General features: G+C 40.2%; 1 protein-coding gene across 2 annotated transcripts in view; it reads left to right on the forward strand.

Moving 5' to 3' along the window:
• Positions 1-293: 293 nt before the first annotated feature.
• Positions 294-19,125, forward strand: part of LOC139175646 (spidroin-1-like) — a 44,691-nt gene continuing 25,859 nt past the window's right edge. Inside the window, exons 1-6 of one of the 2 annotated variants that reach the window (XM_070766822.1) lie at positions 294-404; positions 10,844-10,900; positions 11,613-11,666; positions 13,794-13,838; positions 16,191-16,247; positions 18,168-18,197. In XM_070766822.1, the coding sequence (XP_070622923.1) occupies positions 338-404; positions 10,844-10,900; positions 11,613-11,666; positions 13,794-13,838; positions 16,191-16,247; positions 18,168-18,197 (310 nt within the window). In that variant the 5' untranslated portion in view covers positions 294-337. The remainder of the gene's footprint in view (positions 405-10,843; positions 10,901-11,612; positions 11,667-13,793; positions 13,839-16,190; positions 16,248-18,167; positions 18,198-19,125) is intronic. The other variant, XM_070766823.1, reaches the window with a different exon arrangement.

Consider the following 19,125-nt stretch of genomic DNA (forward strand, 5'->3'; position numbering starts at 1 on the left):
TACAACAGCAATATTCATATTTCTGCGACCACGGTCCCTGCTGGTTGTTACGGATAGAACTGTCATAGTTTTTGTCTGGTAGCATTTGCAGAAACTATTGCAAATCTATCTTAGACAGCTGAATAAGGAGGATTGAACTAGTGTAGCTCATAACACTTTTTGGCATTCTGTTCAAAATCAACTGGGTCCCGTAAAGGAAGGATCGTCTGAATAGTGAATGAGGAAGGAAGGTGTGAGGTGGGTGGAGTGAGAAGAGGGGATAAAAGCAGCCATCCCTTTCCCCACTCAACATTGTGTGGCACTCAGAGGCTTTGCAAAGGGACTGCAGCATTTCACAATGGCCAGGTTGAATCTCTGTCTTGTGCTTCTGCTCTTCTGTTTGACCAGGTGCAGCCTACAGGGAGGTAAGTCAGACATGGTGCATGAAAAGGGAGTTTTTACTCTAACCAGGTAGAAATGAATGGAGAATCTGATCCTTTATTTTCATTTTTATCAGAAATATAGACCTGTTTACAGGAGGAAAATAGGATATAACTGCAATTTAAAAGCAAATTTAAAAAAATGAATGCAAGAGACACGATGCAGTGTAACTTCATAAAGTTACAAAGAGAATCAGAATTCATGTTTGTCCTATTGTGATATTGATGCATACATACACACATACATACATACACAAACATATATGTACACATACACACACACACACAGAGTGTTTTGTTACTGCCCGACCACACTGCTCACCCATTTTGATTTCTGACAGTCTCAAAATGGGTGAGCAGTGTGGTCAGGCAGTAGGAAAAGCAAGTAGGATGCTTGGCTGCATAGCTAGAGGTATAACAAGCAGGAAAAGGGAGATTGTGATCCCCTTATATAGAGCGCTGGTGAGACCACATTTGGAATACTGTGTTCAGTTCTGGAGACCTCACCTACAAAAAGATATTGACAAAACTGAACGGGTCCAAAGACGGGCTACAAGAATGGTGGAAGGTCTTAAGCATAAAACGTATCAGGAAAGACTTCATGAACTCAATCTGTATAGTCTGGAGGACAGAAGGGAAAGGGGGAACATGATCAAAACATTTAAATATGTTAAAGGGTTAAATAAGGTTCAGGAGGGAAGTGTTTTTAATAGGAAATTGAACACAAGAACAAGGGGACACAATCTGAAGTTAGTTGGGGGAAAGATCAAAAGCAACGTGAGAAAATATTATTTTACTGAAAGAGTAGTAGATCCTTGGAACAAACTTCCAGCAGATGTGGTTGGTAAATCCACAGTAATTGAATTTAAACATGCCTGGGATAAACATATCTCCATTGTAAGATAAAATACAGGAAATAGTATAAGGGCAGACTAGATGGACCATGAGGTCTTTTTCTGCCGTCAGTCTTCTAATACAAGGCCTTACTGTTTTAAAACATCCAACGAAGTATGTTAGCTGCATGAGATTGATATGGGTGAAACTACTGTGGACAAAAATCACTCCAGATGATGTATGCTTCTGATTCATTCATCTGATTTGATTTTTGTCTGCAGTAGTCTCACCTACCGCAATGCCATGTAGCTGACATACTTTGTTGGATATTATTTTTAATGAAACAGTAAGTCCTTGTATACAACAAAACAACATATTTTGGTTAGGGGAACTCAATGAGGTGGCTCGAAAACATAGAAACATAGAAGTCTGACGGCAGAAAAAGACCTCCTGGTCCATCTAGTCTGCCCTTATACTATTTTCTGTATTTTATCTTAGGATGGATATATGTTTATCCCAGGCATGTTTAAATTCAGTTACTGTGGATTTATCTACCATGTCTGCTGGAAGTTTGTTCGAAAGCCTGCAGGAACCAGATGATTAAAATGAATGCCTTGTTCCTAATTTTCACTGGATTTGCACATGACCAGTGCAAGTTTGCTAGTAAATTTCAACCTGTGTTCTTTTCTACTCAATGGTTCAGGAAAAAGGGAGAAATTGAAGTGGTCAGGGTAATAGATGATAAGGTGGATGATAAGGGAACAGTTCTGCATAGAATGTCATGGGGTCAGGGAAAAATTGGTAGTTTGTGGGAGGCAGAATTTGATATTCTATTCAACAAAATGATTCATCCAAACACAGCAGAGCAAGCTTACTCAACGGAAGAAATTAGGTTAAGTCACCTTGCCAGGTCCTTCACCTGGCAGGAGAAGGACTTGCTTAAATTTTTATTTGAGATTTAAAATTACCTAAACACAGCACTAAGTGGACATATAAAGTCTTAATAGAATTTTTTAGCTGTTGTAAAATCTACCAAGGCATGCCATGTATTTTGAGCATAGGATTAGCTTCCTCCCAAATCTGCTTATGCCTCCAAATTAAATGTTTCTTATGGTTATACATTTTGAGGATTATGTGTGCTGTATATTTCTTTCCAACGGGGTACAACAGAACAAAGTTCCACAGAGTCTACCTCCAAACTTTACAGTCTTAATTTTATCATGATGTTCTTTTTAGTAAAAAACAGCGAAGAAGAAAAGCACCAAGAAACAAAAGGAAAATCCTCCAATTACTGTATGAAATGATACTTTAAAGATGAAACTCTGTGTTTCTCGCTAGGCACTTTTAAGAATATTTACAAAGTCTCCCAAAAGTAAAGTGGCTACTGTTTGCTGTAGGTGCTTTTCATAAGAGTTGAAAACAGTTAAGAGGTTTTGAAGAAGACAAAATACATTAGGTTTCTTATTAACATATGAAAACAGAAAGAAATTGATTAGAGGTTCTCTCCATACTTTTTTCATTTTATGATAAACACAGTTCTCTATTGGAATGTATTACACTATTTTTAGTCCCTGTTCTTTATTTTCCCATCTTAAAAATAAAATTTTATATCCACAATGATTTTGCAGCAGGCAAAAAAGAAATAAAAGTCCTATTTTCATTAGCTGAAGTTGACTAAACAAAAACAGCAGATGGTACTGTTACACATTGGGGGGGAAAAATCCAAAATATCATTATGATAACACTTTTGTTAATGCCACTTAAAGGTTTTCTTAGATTCTTTCACTCTAGATCAGGCCAAGAGTGAAAGGAATTCAAATGTCAAGGGAAACAAAAGGCATTTGTTGAGATTTTTTTTAAAAAAATATTTAGATTGCAGATTAAAATCTAATAAAGCAATTTTAATCAGCAGACTCATTCTCTGAATATGTTGAGACTATAAGGCCCAGTATAGTCAACAGCCAACTGTGTTGGTATTTCTAGGAGTTTCATTGCCAGCACATCGGGAGAAACTGCTATATTTTATTTATCTTGTAGGTTCAATACTGACCCAATTAACATTTTGTCATAACTGCTCAGATTTTGTATTTTACAAGCTTGTCCTCTGCTTCATCATTTTAAAACAGGTGTTTCAAGCTCAAGGCCCGTGAGTGCTTAGACCTGGCTCATGGGCCACCCTGAAAACAATGAAGGATCGATCCATGGTGCCCCTGCCAGTTAAAACAGAGCTTAGGAGGGCCATGCATAGCTTTCCTGAGTTCTGTTTTCACTGGCAGAGTGCTTGGGCCTCCACAGGCACCCCAACACAAGTGATGGCAAACTGGCCACGCTCTTTGTCCACACCATGCCCTCCCCAAGATCAAACACAATCCTGATGCGGGCCTCAATGAAACTGAGTTTGACAATCTTGTTCTAGAAAACCAAGGATGTGATTTCAGTCTAAACAGCAAGAGATTTCAGGCAGATTTTTTAAAAGCATGTTTTTCACGCACAAGATTTTTTAGGAATGGCAAAGAACATAGGGCTCCAAATCTTGTTGTCCAGCCTTGAATCAATGAGAATTAAAGTTCTAAAATATCAAGAAGATTTCATTTCTCCAATTTGAATTTACAAAATTCAACATTACAGATTGTGATGAGGCGATGGGGTTTGAATATTATTATTATTATTATTATTATTATTATTATTATTATTATTTATTAAATTTGTATACCGCCCCTCTCCGCAGACTTGAATATGTGACCAGGCATCCCGCTTTTTGGCAAGACAGTCCCGATTTTTAATAATTTGTCCCGCATCCCACTGGGTTTTTAAAAAGTCCCAATTTTCCTTTTTCTGAACTGCGCAGAGTAAATGAAGTGTTTCCTTTCTCTGGGTGCTGGGAGAGGGAATAAACTTCTCCCAGCGCCAAGAGAAAGGAAATGCTTTATTTGCTCTGGATGGTTCAGAGCGAATAAAGCACTTCCTTTCTCTGGGCGCTGGAAGGAGGAAGCTCCTCCCATCACCGAGAGAAAGAAAGCACGTCTTGTTATGGGCTGGCCCGCCAAACTTGGGATGGAGCGTGGCCCCGCTTCTTCCCGGTTAGAAAAGGGGAGGGGGGATGAAAGCAGCGATGGCTCCGGGAAGTCTCCTAGGGAGACTAGACCACATTTTTAATCAAGGACCTCCCCCCACCCCGTCAATGGTGTCCTGCTTTGCCAATGTTCAAATCTGGTCACCTTAGGCTTGAAGGATTGTCATACTTTTAAAATATTTAATTTTAATATTTAGTTTTATTTATTTATTCAAAAATATATGTTTATTCCTTTTTAATATAACTTTTATGAAGAATTTTAATTACAGTAGTAAAAACTAAGACAAACTTAACTTAGAGAAAGAGAATTGAAAGAATTGAAAGAAAGAGTAAAGATTTGGGGGGGGAGAAAAAGAAAAAAAAGTACTGGTATATAAAAAGTGATTTCTAACCTTCAGCACAAATTAATAGTTCTTCACCCCCTACAAGGTAAAAGAGATATCTCTTCATTCAATATTCCATCTCTTATCTATAAGCAAATCCATAAAACATCAACTTTTCAATCTTAGCATTAACAATGCATAAGCATTTGCCATTACGAGAGCAATCATGGGCTTTCCCAAATATGCCCATGTTACACCAACACTCCGCAGTCTGCATTGGTTGCCGATCAGTTTCCGGTCACAATTCAAAGTGTTGGTTATGACCTATAAAGCCCTTCATGGCACCGGACCAGATTACCTCAGGAACCGCCTTCTGCTGCTCGAATCCCAGCAACCAGTTAGGTCCCACAGAGTGGATCTTCTCCGGGTCCCGTCAACTAAGCAATGTCGCCTGGCGGGACCCAGGGGAAGAGCCTTCTCTGTGGCAGCCCCGGCCCTCTGGAACCAACTCCCCCCAGAGATTAGAACTGCCCCCATCCTCCTTGCCTTTCGTAAACAACTTAAAACCCACCTCTGCCGCCAGGCATGGGGGAATTGAGATCCTCTTTCCCCCTAGGCCTTTACAATTCTATGCATGGTATGTATGTATGTATGTTTGGTTTTTATATTAATAGATTTTTAATCATCAATACCAAATTACTATTGTACACTGTTTTATTGTCGCTGTTAGCCGCCCCGAGTCTCTGGAGAGGGACGGCATACAAATCCAATAAGTAAGTAAGTAAGTAAGTAAGTAAGTAAGTAAGTAAGTAAGTAAGTAAGTAAGTAAGTAAATAAATAATATTGCAAAAGAAGCTTTAATTTAATCTAGCAGTTAATTTAACTAATTTATTTGATCATCTAGGATGATCAAATAAACTGAATTTATAGTCCCTCCTTTTATTTCTAACAGCTTTAATCTATATCCCAATCAAATATCTTCAAAGGATTTGATTTCTCTTCAGCTTGCCCTTATCCCATCACAAGGTTTCTTCCAGGTGTTAACAAACTTCTCTTGTATATCAAATTAGAAAACATTTTCCAAGTCATTCCCTTGGTTTATAATAGTATTTTACCATATTTTCCAGAGTATTAGACCTTAGTTTGGGGGGAGAAAAATAGGGAAAAGAATTTGCTTATCAGATATTCATTTGGCAAGCGTCCTTAGTCTAGTCCAGTGATTTTCAACCTTTTTTGAGCCGCGGCACATTTTTTACATTTACGAAACCCTGGGGCACATTGAGCGGGGGGAGGGTGGGGCTAAAAAAAGTTTGGACAAAAAAATTCTCTCTCTTCCTCCCTTTCGCTCTATTTCTCTCTCCATCCCTCTTTCTTTCTCTTCCTTCCTTCCTCTCTTTTTTGCTCTCTTTCTCTCTCCCTCCCTACCTCTATGTCTTTTTTTTCTCTCTCCTTCTCTCCCTCTCTTTCTCTCTCTCTTGCTTCTTTCTCTTGTTCTCTTTCTCTCTCTCTTTCTCTCTCTTCCTTTCTTTCTCTCTCTCTCTCTTGCTTTCTTTCTCTCTCTCTCTTGCTTTCTTTCTCTCTCTCTCTTGCTTTCTCTCTCTCTCTGAGCTTCGCGGCACACCTGACCATGTCTCATGGCACACTAGTGTGCCGCAGCACACTGGTTGAAAAACACTGGTCTAGTCAGCTTCAGCACATTCTTTTATCCCCTGGTTAGGGCTTTAAAAAATCCTTATTCGTAGAGAGTAACAATGAAAGAGCTTGCAAGCCAGTAAGAGCTGGGAACATCATTAGCACCTAGTTAGGGCTGAAAAGAAACATTTGGAGCAAGTAGAGCAATGAAAAAAACCCTGCAAAGACTTAGGGCTTGGAAAACATTATTTGCAGAGAATAACAATGAAAGAACCTGCAAGGTAAGAGCTAGAAAGATCGTTAGCATCTACTTACAGCTGGGAAAAAAAAGCTTTAAAAAAGCTACATTCAGAGTATAAGATGCACCCAAATTTTCAGCCTCTTTTAGGGAGGAAAAAGATGTGTCTTATATAGTAGTACCTCTAGATACGAGCTGCTCCACATGCGAGTATTCCAAGTTACAAGCCACTGGGGGAGAGAAATTTCTGTTCCAGACCCGAGCTCAAATTCGGGATACGAGCTGAGCATCCACTAGGTGGCGCAAGAATCCTTGCTTCTGGTTATCTCGGAGGGGAAAAACAAAGTCTAAAGCCATTTGTTCCAGATACGAGTTGTTCGACATACAAGCTCCCTTCTGGAACGAATTAAACTCGTATCTAGAGGTACTACTGTACTTCGAAAAATATAGTAATTTTCAAAACTCCAGGCAGTTTCTTTTGTTTATCCAAAATAGTCTTTTTCACAAACTGTTCTCTTGGCCTACTATTTGTAACTTCTGTATTTTCTGTTTTCTCAAATAAAATTTGTTCCATATTTGTCATTCTTTCATTAACATCTTTTACACATAGTCTTTACACATCACTACATTTTTGATGTTGTTGCTAATTTCTACCTCCATTCTTCTAATATCTCCTTTAACAGTTTCTATGGTATAATGTTTGTGTCATCTTTTAAAGTCCTAGTATTAACTGACATCAAAAACATGCATTCACACTGCAACCACTTGACCATGGAAATGCTGTGATAGTTGTAAATGTAAGGATTAGACATAAGCCACTTTATTTCACACCACTGTAACATTGAACAATTGCTAAGTAAATGGTCATAAGTATAGGACTACCTATAGAGCAGTGGTCCCCAAACTACGGCCCGCGGACCACATGCAGCCCACTGAGGCCATTTATCCGGCCCATCAGTGAGTGACAAGAGCACAGGGAAAAGAGAGAGAGAGAAAGAAAGAAAGAAAAGGGAAAGAGAGGGAGGGAAGGAGAAGTGGAGAGGAATGAAGGAGGGAAGGAAGGAGAAATGGAGGGAACAAGGAAGGAAGGAAGGAAGAATGAAATGAATGGAGGGACAGAGGAAGGAAGGACTGTTTTTTTGGCGGGGGGTTAATTTTTATTATTTTTTCTCTCAACATACATTCAAACAACACAGCGTACCATCTAATTTTCCATGAATAAAATGCAGTATTTTGTTAGTAACTAATATCAATCATCAAAAAAGTTGCAAAAGTTTTTTTTTCTAATTTTGTCATCCAGTTACATTCATTTTCTTTTAATTAAATTTCCTCCTTAATGTTTCTTCAAAAAGTGCAACTTATTAACCATTATGCCAAAGTCCTTCCTTCTTTCTTTATACATTTTTCATAAGCCAAGAAAACCTTGTATAGCCAATCAGATGTCAACAGAAGAAAATAAAAAACAAAACATAAACATATACGAATTTCAGACCTTCTCCCCCCTCTAAATAGTATGTTCCCATTTTGTTTTTTACTTTAAAACAAGGTATGTGCAGTGTGCATAGGGATTTGTTCATAGTTTTTTTTTATAGTCCGGCCCTCCAACAGTCCGAGGGACAGTGAACTGGCCCCCTGAGTAAAACGTTTGGGGACCTCTGCTATAGAGTGTTTCAATCCATCTGGCCTTCCATATTCCCAACCAAACTTCCTACTCCCCAGCCAAACTTTCTGTACCTCAAATCTGTCTAAAAGGACCATGAGAATAGGAATTTGTGCACTACATCCTATGCCACATAGCTGTCTGGCCTAAAGATGCCAAATTCCTCTAGTTCTCTTGTCCACCTTCTGCACACAAAGGCTCCCTTAGTGCCCTCAGCAGGGGGGAGGATGTTGAAAAGCTCTTGCAAAGCCATAAAGGGAGGCCAGCCAACTCCCTATGCCAGGAGAAACTGCAGTTCTAGGGTGGCTTAGAAATTCTAAATGTTTCCCCACAGAGATTAAATAATCCTTTGGCATGAAAGTGTCAGGATCTGAAAGCAGCTTTGTGAAAAGGCCCAGACTTGACCCCATCAGACTTTTCATGAAAAAAATGATGGATGGTTTCCACCAGATGCAACAAGAAAATAGTTCTCTCGGCAACCAAAATGATCAAGTGTTATAGCAACAGCACACAGCGCTAGTTGTAGACAAGAGTTCGTGTGCTGTTCAATGTGGACCTTCCGTTCCATCACTTCCCGGAAGCAGAATGGGAATGGGAATTGGCTTAGGACCGGATTACTTACGGGACCGCCTCCTGCCTCACGTATCCCAACAACTGGTTAGATTCCACAGAGTCAGCCTTCTCCAGCCAAGCAATGTTGCCTGTCAGGGGAAGGGCCTTCTCAGTGACAGCTCCAGTCCTTTGGAACCAACTCCCCCCAGAGATTTGCACTGCCCCCACTTTTCTAGCCTTTCAAAAAGTTTTAAAAACATACCTTTGCTGGCAGGCCTGGGATCATTGAGCATGAACATTCTGCTCTGGACGATAGTATGATTTTGATTGGATGATTTATGATGAATGTGTTTAATGTAGGGTTTTTAGGATTTAGAGTTTTATGCTTGTCATTTTAATTTTTGTATTGACTTTTATCTTGTAAGCTGCCCTGTGTCCCCTGGAGAAGGGCAGCCTAGAAATTTGATAAAATAAATAAATAAGTAAATAAATAAACTAAACTAAATTAGTGGACCTGACTGAATAAGAAAGGATGTTGTGTGAAGTTGGATAATAATGATAATTAATTCAACCGTCTGATATATTACAGAATTACTGAAGAGGTAATTACTAAAATCCTCTACCCAAAAGACATACTTGAACTTACAACACACACAAAAAACAGATTAAACTAACCTCACTCATAGTTCATTGGTTTATCTTTTTCTGAATCTAAGCTCAAATACAGGATGAGCATATGCATTTCCTAATGAGATGCTATATCTCCTCTTCCTCTACCCCTCAAAGAAGACAAGGGATATTTACATTATATGAATAACAGCAAATGCAGAATTGCTATAATTATTTCTACTTAGAAATTCTTCTGAGATAGGATTGAAAACCAGAGAATGTGATTATAATTTTTTCATCTGCTAACCAGAGGCTAAAGCTTGATAGGCCAACTTTATAGCTTCTGCCAGTCACTGTTTAAAACCCTCTGATTGGACAGTCCTTTCTGTTACAGGATGTTTTCAGCCCGATAGCCTTTTTAGAACTGCAAATAATATTTCTAATCCAATTGAATGTAAGGTTAGTTAAACTAAGGCAGAAAAGCTGTGATATACAATATAGGTTCTGTTCCATTACATCAGTAAGAGCCCTGGTGGCGCACTATTTAGAATGCAGTACTGCAAGCTTATTCTCCTGACAGCTGACTGCCAACAATTTGGCAGTTCGATTCCCAATGGCTCAAGATTGACTCAGCCTTCTATCTTTCAATGTCGGTAAAATGAGGGCTCAGATTGTTGGGGGCAATATGCTGACTCTGTAAACTGCTTAGAGCAGTGTTTCCCAATCTTGGCAACTTGAAGATATCTGGACTTCAACACCCAGAATTCCCCAGCTAGCGAATGCTGGTTTAGAGTACCATGAAGCGGTTTATAAATCTAGGTACTATTGCTATTGCTATTTTTCTTCTTGCACCTTAAGCACTATGAACCGAATTTTATGTGTGAACCCAGCTGCTTTGGTTCAGATCATAGCAGTACCAAAAAGAATTTGGTGCCTGGTAATTTGTGTCTAAATAATTTTCTTAGGAATATTTTTTTAAAAGGTTTGCCATTGATTGTCCTACATGATTTTTCTTTCTTTCAAATTTAGCACTTCAACCCTAACAGGTTCTATGCTGCTTAGTTATTTCAGTTACTGGACTCTGTAGTATCACCCCCTAACCCCCAACACTTTACCCTTAGATTATCCATGGTTGACCTCTCCAGATTCCTAAGAGGTCAGTAAGGGGCGTGCATAAGTGCACCAGAGGGCCTTCCATCCCCTGTCCTATAGTCTCTCCTATATCTTCTCTTCTATCCCTTCTATCTCTTATATCTTTTCTGCTATTCTCTCTAGTTATATTTTACTCCTATATTTTCTCTTCTCTTCTTTCTTTAATATATTCTATTTGAATATATCCTCTAAAACCTTCATTGTGTATTATTGTGTATTGGACAAAACAAACAAACAAACAGATCTGTTAAACAGGCTAGGTGTTGTCACCCAGCTGGACTAGTCAGCAAATTGTGATTTAACCTGATGTGACTCCAGTCTCATCCCCAATTTCCCCCCAACTTATCTTAGGAGTGAAACCTCAAGTAGGTGGCCATGGAGGAGGTTACTTTTCATCTCTAACAAGAGGTAAGCATTTTGTGTCATTCCCTCTTCCTCAGCCTTCTTAGAAATAGAGTGAGATGTTATTTGATTGATGGAAGTCCCCTATCATCAAAGCCTATTCCAATGAAGGATTTAAATTTTTGTACATAGAATAGTACAAGAGGGAACAATCTAGCAACGATCATCCACTATTCCTTTCTTCCTGTTTCAAGGAATTCATTCCTTTCAATCAGCCTGGTTTATAACTCAACTGAACTCTTAAAATTAAGGAGGAAGGGAGGTCTGTGGATGGCTCAAAATGTCCAGAGTTTGCTATGGGACTTAGTGGTGGGATTCAATTTTTTTTACTACTGGTTCTGTGGGTGTGGCTTGGTGGGCGTGGCTTGGTTGCATATCAGGGGAAGGATACTGTAAAATCTCCATTTCCTCCCAATTAGCTGGGACTTGGGAGACAGAAAATAGATGGGGGCAGGGTCAGTTAGATCTGGCACTTACTGGTTCTCTGAACTACTCAAGGTTTACACTACTTGCTCTCCAGAACTGGTCAGAACCTGCTGAAACTCATCTCTGCTATGGGTGCATGATGGAATCTCGTCTGCCCTTTATATAAATTGTGCACATGATGTATATAAAAAGTGACAGGAGGTTTTCAGTCATAGAGTTTATGCTGCTATCCTTGACCTATGGATGTCTCTGGCTTCAGCTTCCCTTGTTTGTATCCTGTATTGTATTTTAGGTGCAGGAGCCCTTCAGCCAGGAGCTGGAATGGGACCAGCTGGAGCCAAAGCTGGTAAGTTGGATGGCAAGTTTTATTTATTTATTTTTATTTTATTATTTGGATTTGTATGCCGCCCCTCTCCGAAGACTCGGGGCGGCTCACAACAAGTGGAACAAATCATAAATAATCCGACTAAATTTAAAATATTTGAAGATTTAAAAAACCCCATATACTAACAGACATGCACACAAGCATACCATGTATAAATTAAACATGACCAGGGGGAGATGTTTCAGTTCCCCCATGCCTGACGGCAAAGGTGGGTTTTAAGGAGTTTACGGAAGGCAGGAAGAGTAGGGGCAGTTCTAATCTCCGGGGGGAGCTGGTTCCAGAGGGCCGGTGCCGCCACAGAGAAGGCTCTTCCCCTGGGGCCCGCCAACCAGCATTGTTTAGTTGACGGGACCCGGAGAAGGCCCACTCTGTGGGACCTAATCGGTCGCTGGGATTCGTGCGGCAGGAGGCGGTCTCGGAGATATTCTGGTCCAGTGCCATGAAGGGCTTTAAAGGTCATAACCAACACTTTGAATTGTGACCGGAAACTGATCGGCAGCCAATGCAGACTGCGGAGTGATGGTGAAATATGGGCATACCTAGGTAAGCCCATGACTGCTCTCGCAGCTGCATTCTGCACGATCTGAAGTTTCCGAACACTTTTCAAAGGTAGCCCCATGTAGAGAGCATTACAGTAGTCGAACCTCGAGGTGATGAGGGCATGAGTGACTGTGAGCAATGAGTCCCGGTCCAGATAGGGCCGCAACTGGTGCACCAGGCGAACCTGGGCAAAATAGAGAAATAGATTCTCTTTACAGGTAGTCCTCAACTTACAACAGTTCGTTTAGTGACCATTCAAACTTGCAACAGTATTGAAAAAAATGGCTTATGACCCTTTTAATAATTGCATGGACATATGAACAAAATTCAGACATTTTAATGACATTTGCAGTGTTCCAGGGTCATATTGATTTTATTATGTGAGCAGCCCTGAGTCCACAGAAATCTAATAAAATAAATAAATAAATGTGACCATCTTTTGTAACCTTCTGACAAGCAAAGTCAGTGGGGAAGGCAGATTCACTTAACAACCATGCAACTAAATTAACAACTGCATTGATTCACTTAACTGGGGCGAGAAAGGTCATAAAATGGGGCAAAACTCACTTAAGAGATGTACCAGTATTTCAAAAGAGGAATAAAATAAAATAATTATCCCCCTCTGCCTCTGTTATGAGTTATTGCGCAATGCCTTTGATGTAATATCAAAGATATTTTGCCTCTTGTTGTCTAAAGGCTCTGGGATATTAGGGAACTGCAGCTTGAGATGTTATGATGCTCTGAAATATGTTTAGGACATCAGAGCCATAGATGGGAAGGGGACAGAATGAATACCTCTTCAATTTCAGTGAGGGCTTGATGATCTTTTAACCACATATATTCTTTGGGGGGGGGTTGGCTGTCTCTCATAAGTCCTAAAATTCTTAGCTTAGTCCCTGCCATTTTATTGGCAGCATTTTTGGAAATGATTTGCCCTCACTTTCTTCCTAGAGCCAAGAGATAGAGAGAGCTGGTTTTGTACCTAAAGTGGGACTGGAATTCATGGTCTCCTAGTTTCTAGTTCAGTGTCTTTAACCTCTGCCTCAAACTGACTTTCTTATAATTGATTATTGTATCTTACAATTTATTATAATCAATAGCTTGTCACTTTGTTGTTTGAATGAACACTGAAAGCTTATGCACCAGAGATAAATTTCATGTATGTCCAATCACAGTTAGCCCATACTAAATTGTCTCCTCTCCTCTCCTCTTCCCTGCCCTGCCCTCCCCTCCTCTCCTCTCCTCTCCATTCCAGTTTATTCCATATTATCCTACTATTAAGAAACTTGAAAGGATTAAGCAGGGTGATCTCCCGCAAATTTACCACCGTAATAGGACTTTAAATTAAATTGAGACATAGTTGTTAAGTGCTCTGTAGAACCAGTGGGTGTCATAGATGAAGAGGCGCAAACCCATAAACCCCTTGTTTATATTATATTTAGCATATGGTAAAAGTTAAAAAGCAATATCAGTCATAACTTGTAGTACAGACTAACCTGTAATTATCCTTCTGTTTACATTTTCTATTTTTGTCTTTTATCAACATAGGAAAATACTCTGCCTTTGGGGCCCAAGGGCTTTCTGCAGGATTAGGTAAGTTTAGCCAGATAAATGAAATAAATCTAAGAAGTATAACACTTTTGGGATGGAATGTTGTGTGTCTGTGTATGTGTGTGTGTGTGTGTGTCTGTAGTAAAGTTTGCCTGGAACAGAAACAGTGGTATTTGCTTTCTAAAAACTTGAAAAGACTGGAGCCTCCTTTTCATTTGGTGGCATAAAGTTGAAGGAATTTGTTGACAGAGTCAGCTCTTGAATATATGACAAACACCATAGAAGCAGAATCTAAAACAGTGATGGAAAACACTACATTTTTCCGATGTGCCTGAACACTGCAATTGTGATGGAGCCTGCTCATTAAAGTTGTGACAACTGGTTGTAAGTCAAAGACTACCGGTATATTTCCCTATCCTGGGATTCACAAAATTTTGCTACCGGTTCTGTGGGCATGGGTTGGCGGGCATGGCAGGGGAAGGATACTGTACAATCTCTATTCCCTCCCCACTCTGGGGAAGTTACTGCAAAATCCCCATTTCCTCCTGATCAGCTGGGACTCAGGAGGCAGAGAGATAGAGGGACCAGTCAGAGATGATATTTATCGGTTCTCCGAACTACTCAAAATTTCTGCTACTGGGTCTCCAGAACAGGTCAGAACTTGCTGAACCCCACCTCTGTGTATTACAATAGTTATGGAGCTTTCAAAATACAGTGATGCCTCTATCTAAGAACGCCTCTACTTACGAACTTTTCTAGATAAGAACTGGGTGTTCAAGATTTTTTTGTGCCTCTTCTCATTTTTTATTTTCCACTTACAAACCCAAGCCTCTGAAACTGTAACCAGAAAAGGCAGGGAGAAACCTCCATGGGGCTTCTCTAGGAATCTCCTGGGAGGAAACAGGGCCAAAAAAGGCGGGGAGAAGCCTCTGTGGGGCCTCTCTAGGAATCTCCTAGGAGGAAACAGGGCCAGAAAAGGTGGGGAGAAGCTTCCGTGGGGCCGCTCTAGGAATCTCCTGGGAGGAAACAGGGCCTCTACCCTCCCTGTGGTTTCCCCAATCGCATGCATTTTTTGCTTTTACATTGATTCCTATGGGAAAAATTGCTTCTTCTTACAAACTTTTCTACTTAAGAACCTGGTCACGAAATGAATTACATTCGTAAGTAGAGATACCACTGTATGTTCTACTGATGCTAAGTAGTCAGCAGTACACTAATATTCAAGATGGCTAATACAGTGTTATGCTGATACCAGTGCAAAAGAAGAGCTCCTATTGTTATGAGCACCCTTTACCTCACAGATTTTGATCCTTCCTGTAGAAGGTGTTAAGTCTAGTCCAAGTTGGTTACTTAGACTGAATGTAAATGCAAGCATTTCTAGCACTCATGAATGTGCCAAATTTTACCCCAGAGAAAGTTTAGAAGCTACAGTTTTCCATTTTGATTCATTCTGAGGGTTCTGAGTAATGTAAAAAGGACTGTTTGAGGACAGACCGTTTCTAAAATGCTTGAAACACTCAGATTAGATTGGATGGTCCGAACCACCTATGAACCACTCCGAACAGCCCACCTCAATCTCCAAACATTTTACACATGCCTACTAACAAGTTCACCATGTGGGCCTCTTGATTTTAAAGTAATTGTTTCATTTTTTAAAAAAATCCCATTTTTCCATCAGTTAAAGAGAGAGCTATTTTCTCTTGTTCAATACTTTTATCTTAATAGCTACCTGGCTAGGATTTCTAGGCCAGTACAATAACAGTGATTCTGTTTCTCTGCTCCTGCATGGTTTTATTTATTTATTCATTCATTCATTCATTCATTCATTCATTCATTTGTCCAATATACAAATACATAGGAAGAAAAATAGACATGCGATAATATAAAAGAGGGTGAAAATGAACTTAGAGGAGAGGATATATGAAAGGAAGAGAATATATAAGATAGGTGAAGGAAAGGAAAGATAATTGGACAGGGGACGAAAGGCACTCCAGTGCACTTATTTACACCCCTTACTGGCCTCTTAGGAACCTGGAGAGGTCAATCGTGGAGAGTCTAAGGGAGAAGTGTTGGGGGTTAGGGGTTGACACAATTGAGTCAGGTAATGGGTTCCACGCTTCGATAACTCGATTGTTGAAATCATATTTTTAACAGTCAAGTTTGGCGCAATTCGTATTAAGTTTGAATCTGTTGCGTGCTCTTGTGTTATTGCGGTTGAAGCTGAAGTAGTCATTGACTGGTAGGACGTTGCAGCATATGATCTTGTGGGTAATACTCAAATCGTGTTTTAGGCGCCGTAGTTCTAGGCTTTCAAGGCCCAGGATTGAGGAAAATAACCTTAAGTCTGTCTGTGGTCCATGCATAAGTTTTAGCTTTCCTTGTCTATCTTTGCAGGAGTTCAAAATGGATTTGGGGCTGCACGAGGTTTTGGGGCCAAACCAGGCAAGCCAGGTGAGCAATGCCTTTGTTGACAGCTGGGTTCCAATCTGTCAGTACAAAATACTATACTGACAGTTTGTGTGCATAGTCCCTATGGGACTATGATTCCTGCTCAGAATAGAGTGAGCGGTTTATTTTCTTTTTTTTAATACTCAACGTAATGAACTCAGCTCTGAGCATAGAAAAGGTAAAAATTTCTCCTGTCCAGTACTGCCCAGTTCTAGGGGACGATGCTCATCTCTGTTTCTTAGCTGAGGGAACCAGGGTTGTCTGAAGAGGCTTCTGTGATCATGTGGCTAGTATAATAACTATATACCGAGGCACACAGAATGCAGTTACCTTCCCATTGTGGTGGTACCTGTTTATTTATTTGCCTGCTTTTGAACTGCCAGGTTAATAGGAGCTGTGAAGCTTATGCCATCATATAATACTTGCAGTTGACAAGACAGTGTCTTAACCAGTAGGCCAGTGATGGCGAACCTTGTCTGGTTTGCATGCCAAAAGGGTGTGTGTGCATGTGCTACCGTAGCAGGTGGGCACATATCCACATCTATTTCATCCGCCCCATGCATGCACACACACACACATGTGCTACTCCTACGTATGTGCACAATCCCCCTCCATGTGCACAGGCTTCACTGGAGCCTGGGACAGTGAAAAAACAGCCCAAACAGGCAAACCAGAAGTTTGGAAAAACAGACTATTGGTTTGCCCGTTGTGCTGTTTTTTGCACTTTGGGACTTCAGGGAAGCTTCCCTGAAGCCTCTGGAGGGCAAAACAGCCTTCCCCAAGGCCAAATATCAATTGGCTAGTGCACACATGTGTGCTGGAACTGACATAGAGCAATGCCTTGCATGCTCTCTGATAGGGCTCCCTGTGCCACCTGTGGCACAAATGCCATAGGTTCGCCATTACAGTGTTTCATCACCACTTCGCGGTTCACCTTTCATGGACTTGGTGCAATGCAGGTTTTTATAAAATATTAATGAAAAAAATATATAGCGGATTTTCACTACTTCGTGGGTTTTCCTACGGAACTCGCCCACCTGAGACGCTACTTGCCTACATGAGATTGTAAACAACACACAATTGGTTGATTGATGGAGAAGTGACCAACCAGAGAGTGCTGCTTGATATCCCAGAGCCTGATTGGCACATTATAGTAGTACGTTGTTTACTTTTCGTCTATGCGCAGCTTCCCCATCTCTGAGTCTGCTCCTACATTTCACGTGGCGCATCGTTTCTTCGCATAGGTTTAGAAATTCAAAATCATTTTACAGTGTAATTTAAGATACATGCACAGAACAGTGTGGGAATGGTTATTAAGGGAATGGGAAAGGTTTATGTAGCGTAAAAGTGTGGGGGAGAGTTTATAAAGCCTTAAAATAGTGTATAAATGCTTAAATAAATATAGCATCCCTACTTCACAGATTTTTGTTTATCGTGCGTGGTCCTGGAACGTAACACCTGCGATAAATGAGGGAACACTGTACTGCGCTAGGCCATCGCATCCCTTAACAATCAAGTTCTTAACCAGATATTTGTGATGAGGGGATTTTAAAAAGACTTAACAAAAATGCACAGTTCTTTTTGGAGCTGAGAATGTCCACTGCCTTTTCAATAGCTTCAGACCAAAAGGGGGACAGGGCTAGGACTTGGAGATTACTACCCATTTATTTAATCATTGTTCCCTTTTGTGACAACTTGGGAAGAAGCTTGGAACAATAAATTTGGAGGAGCCTGTGGGCCTGAGGTTGGATTTTTGCCTACTTTGTGAACAACAATAACTGCAGGACTTAATAGCAATCTGTTAAATATTTGTAGCTCGGGTTTTAGATTTTGGCAATCTCTCTTATACATATTTTTATTTCCTGAAGTGATTGATGTTATCTTCTAATGCTTCTGTGTCTGAATCTTTCTATCTCTCCACAGGTTACAGAATGCCAGCTGGATATGGAACTGGTATGTTGGACCTTTCTTGTTCACTTTCAATGCATGCACTGTTCCATGTTCAAAATTGAGATTGACAATTCTCCAATTACAGTAACCCAACATAAAACCTGTCCTATTCTTAACATTTCATATTGTCAGTCTTCCTGGGTAGACAAGACCAGATAGAAGGCATGACCAGATGAGTTAATTCTACTTTATTGCAAAGGATTACAATTTATCACTTTATTAACATAATCTTGCAAATCTGAAAGTACAAATCTCTCACCCCTTTTACAGACTGAGAAATGACTGAAGTTTCATTCTGAGTTTCTTCCTCTGCCCATTATGCAGCTGCAGGCTATGCCTTCTCATAGAGTAGAGTAGAGTAGAGTAGAGGAGCACCTCTACTCATCCCTCCCAATACCATTCCCACATATCATTACATACAGTGAATCACTTTTGGAACATCGAAAGCAGCCAAGCTCACAATGTTCTGTGGTGGCACATTCTACACATACCTACTTAAAACTCAACAGTGGCAAATGTTGAGCTCAATACAGTGGTACCTCGAGATACGAGTTTAATTCGTTCCGGACCTGGGCTCTTAAGTCGAGCAGCTCTTATCTCGAACGACTTTTCCCCATAGGAATTAATGTAAATAATTTTAATTGGTTCCAGCCCTCAAAAAACTCACAAAGTTAGTCTAAATTATGCAGAAAGACATGTTTTTAATGAAGAAATGTACATGTACATATAAATGAATAATGAAGTTTCTTTCACTTAACTTGTAAACTTTCTTAAACTTTTAAATTTACATATGTTCAACTTCTCTGCCACCCAATCCTGTAGGACAGAGGTCCCCAACCCTTTTTGCACCAGGGACCGGCTTTAAGCGATCAAGAGAGGAATGGGTGAATGAATGGACGGAGGGTGGGAAGGAAGGAAGGAAAGAGGGAAG

Source organism: Erythrolamprus reginae, chromosome Z, assembly GCF_031021105.1.
Source record: "Erythrolamprus reginae isolate rEryReg1 chromosome Z, rEryReg1.hap1, whole genome shotgun sequence".
In the NCBI taxonomy this organism is placed as follows: domain Eukaryota; kingdom Metazoa; phylum Chordata; class Lepidosauria; order Squamata; family Dipsadidae; genus Erythrolamprus; species Erythrolamprus reginae.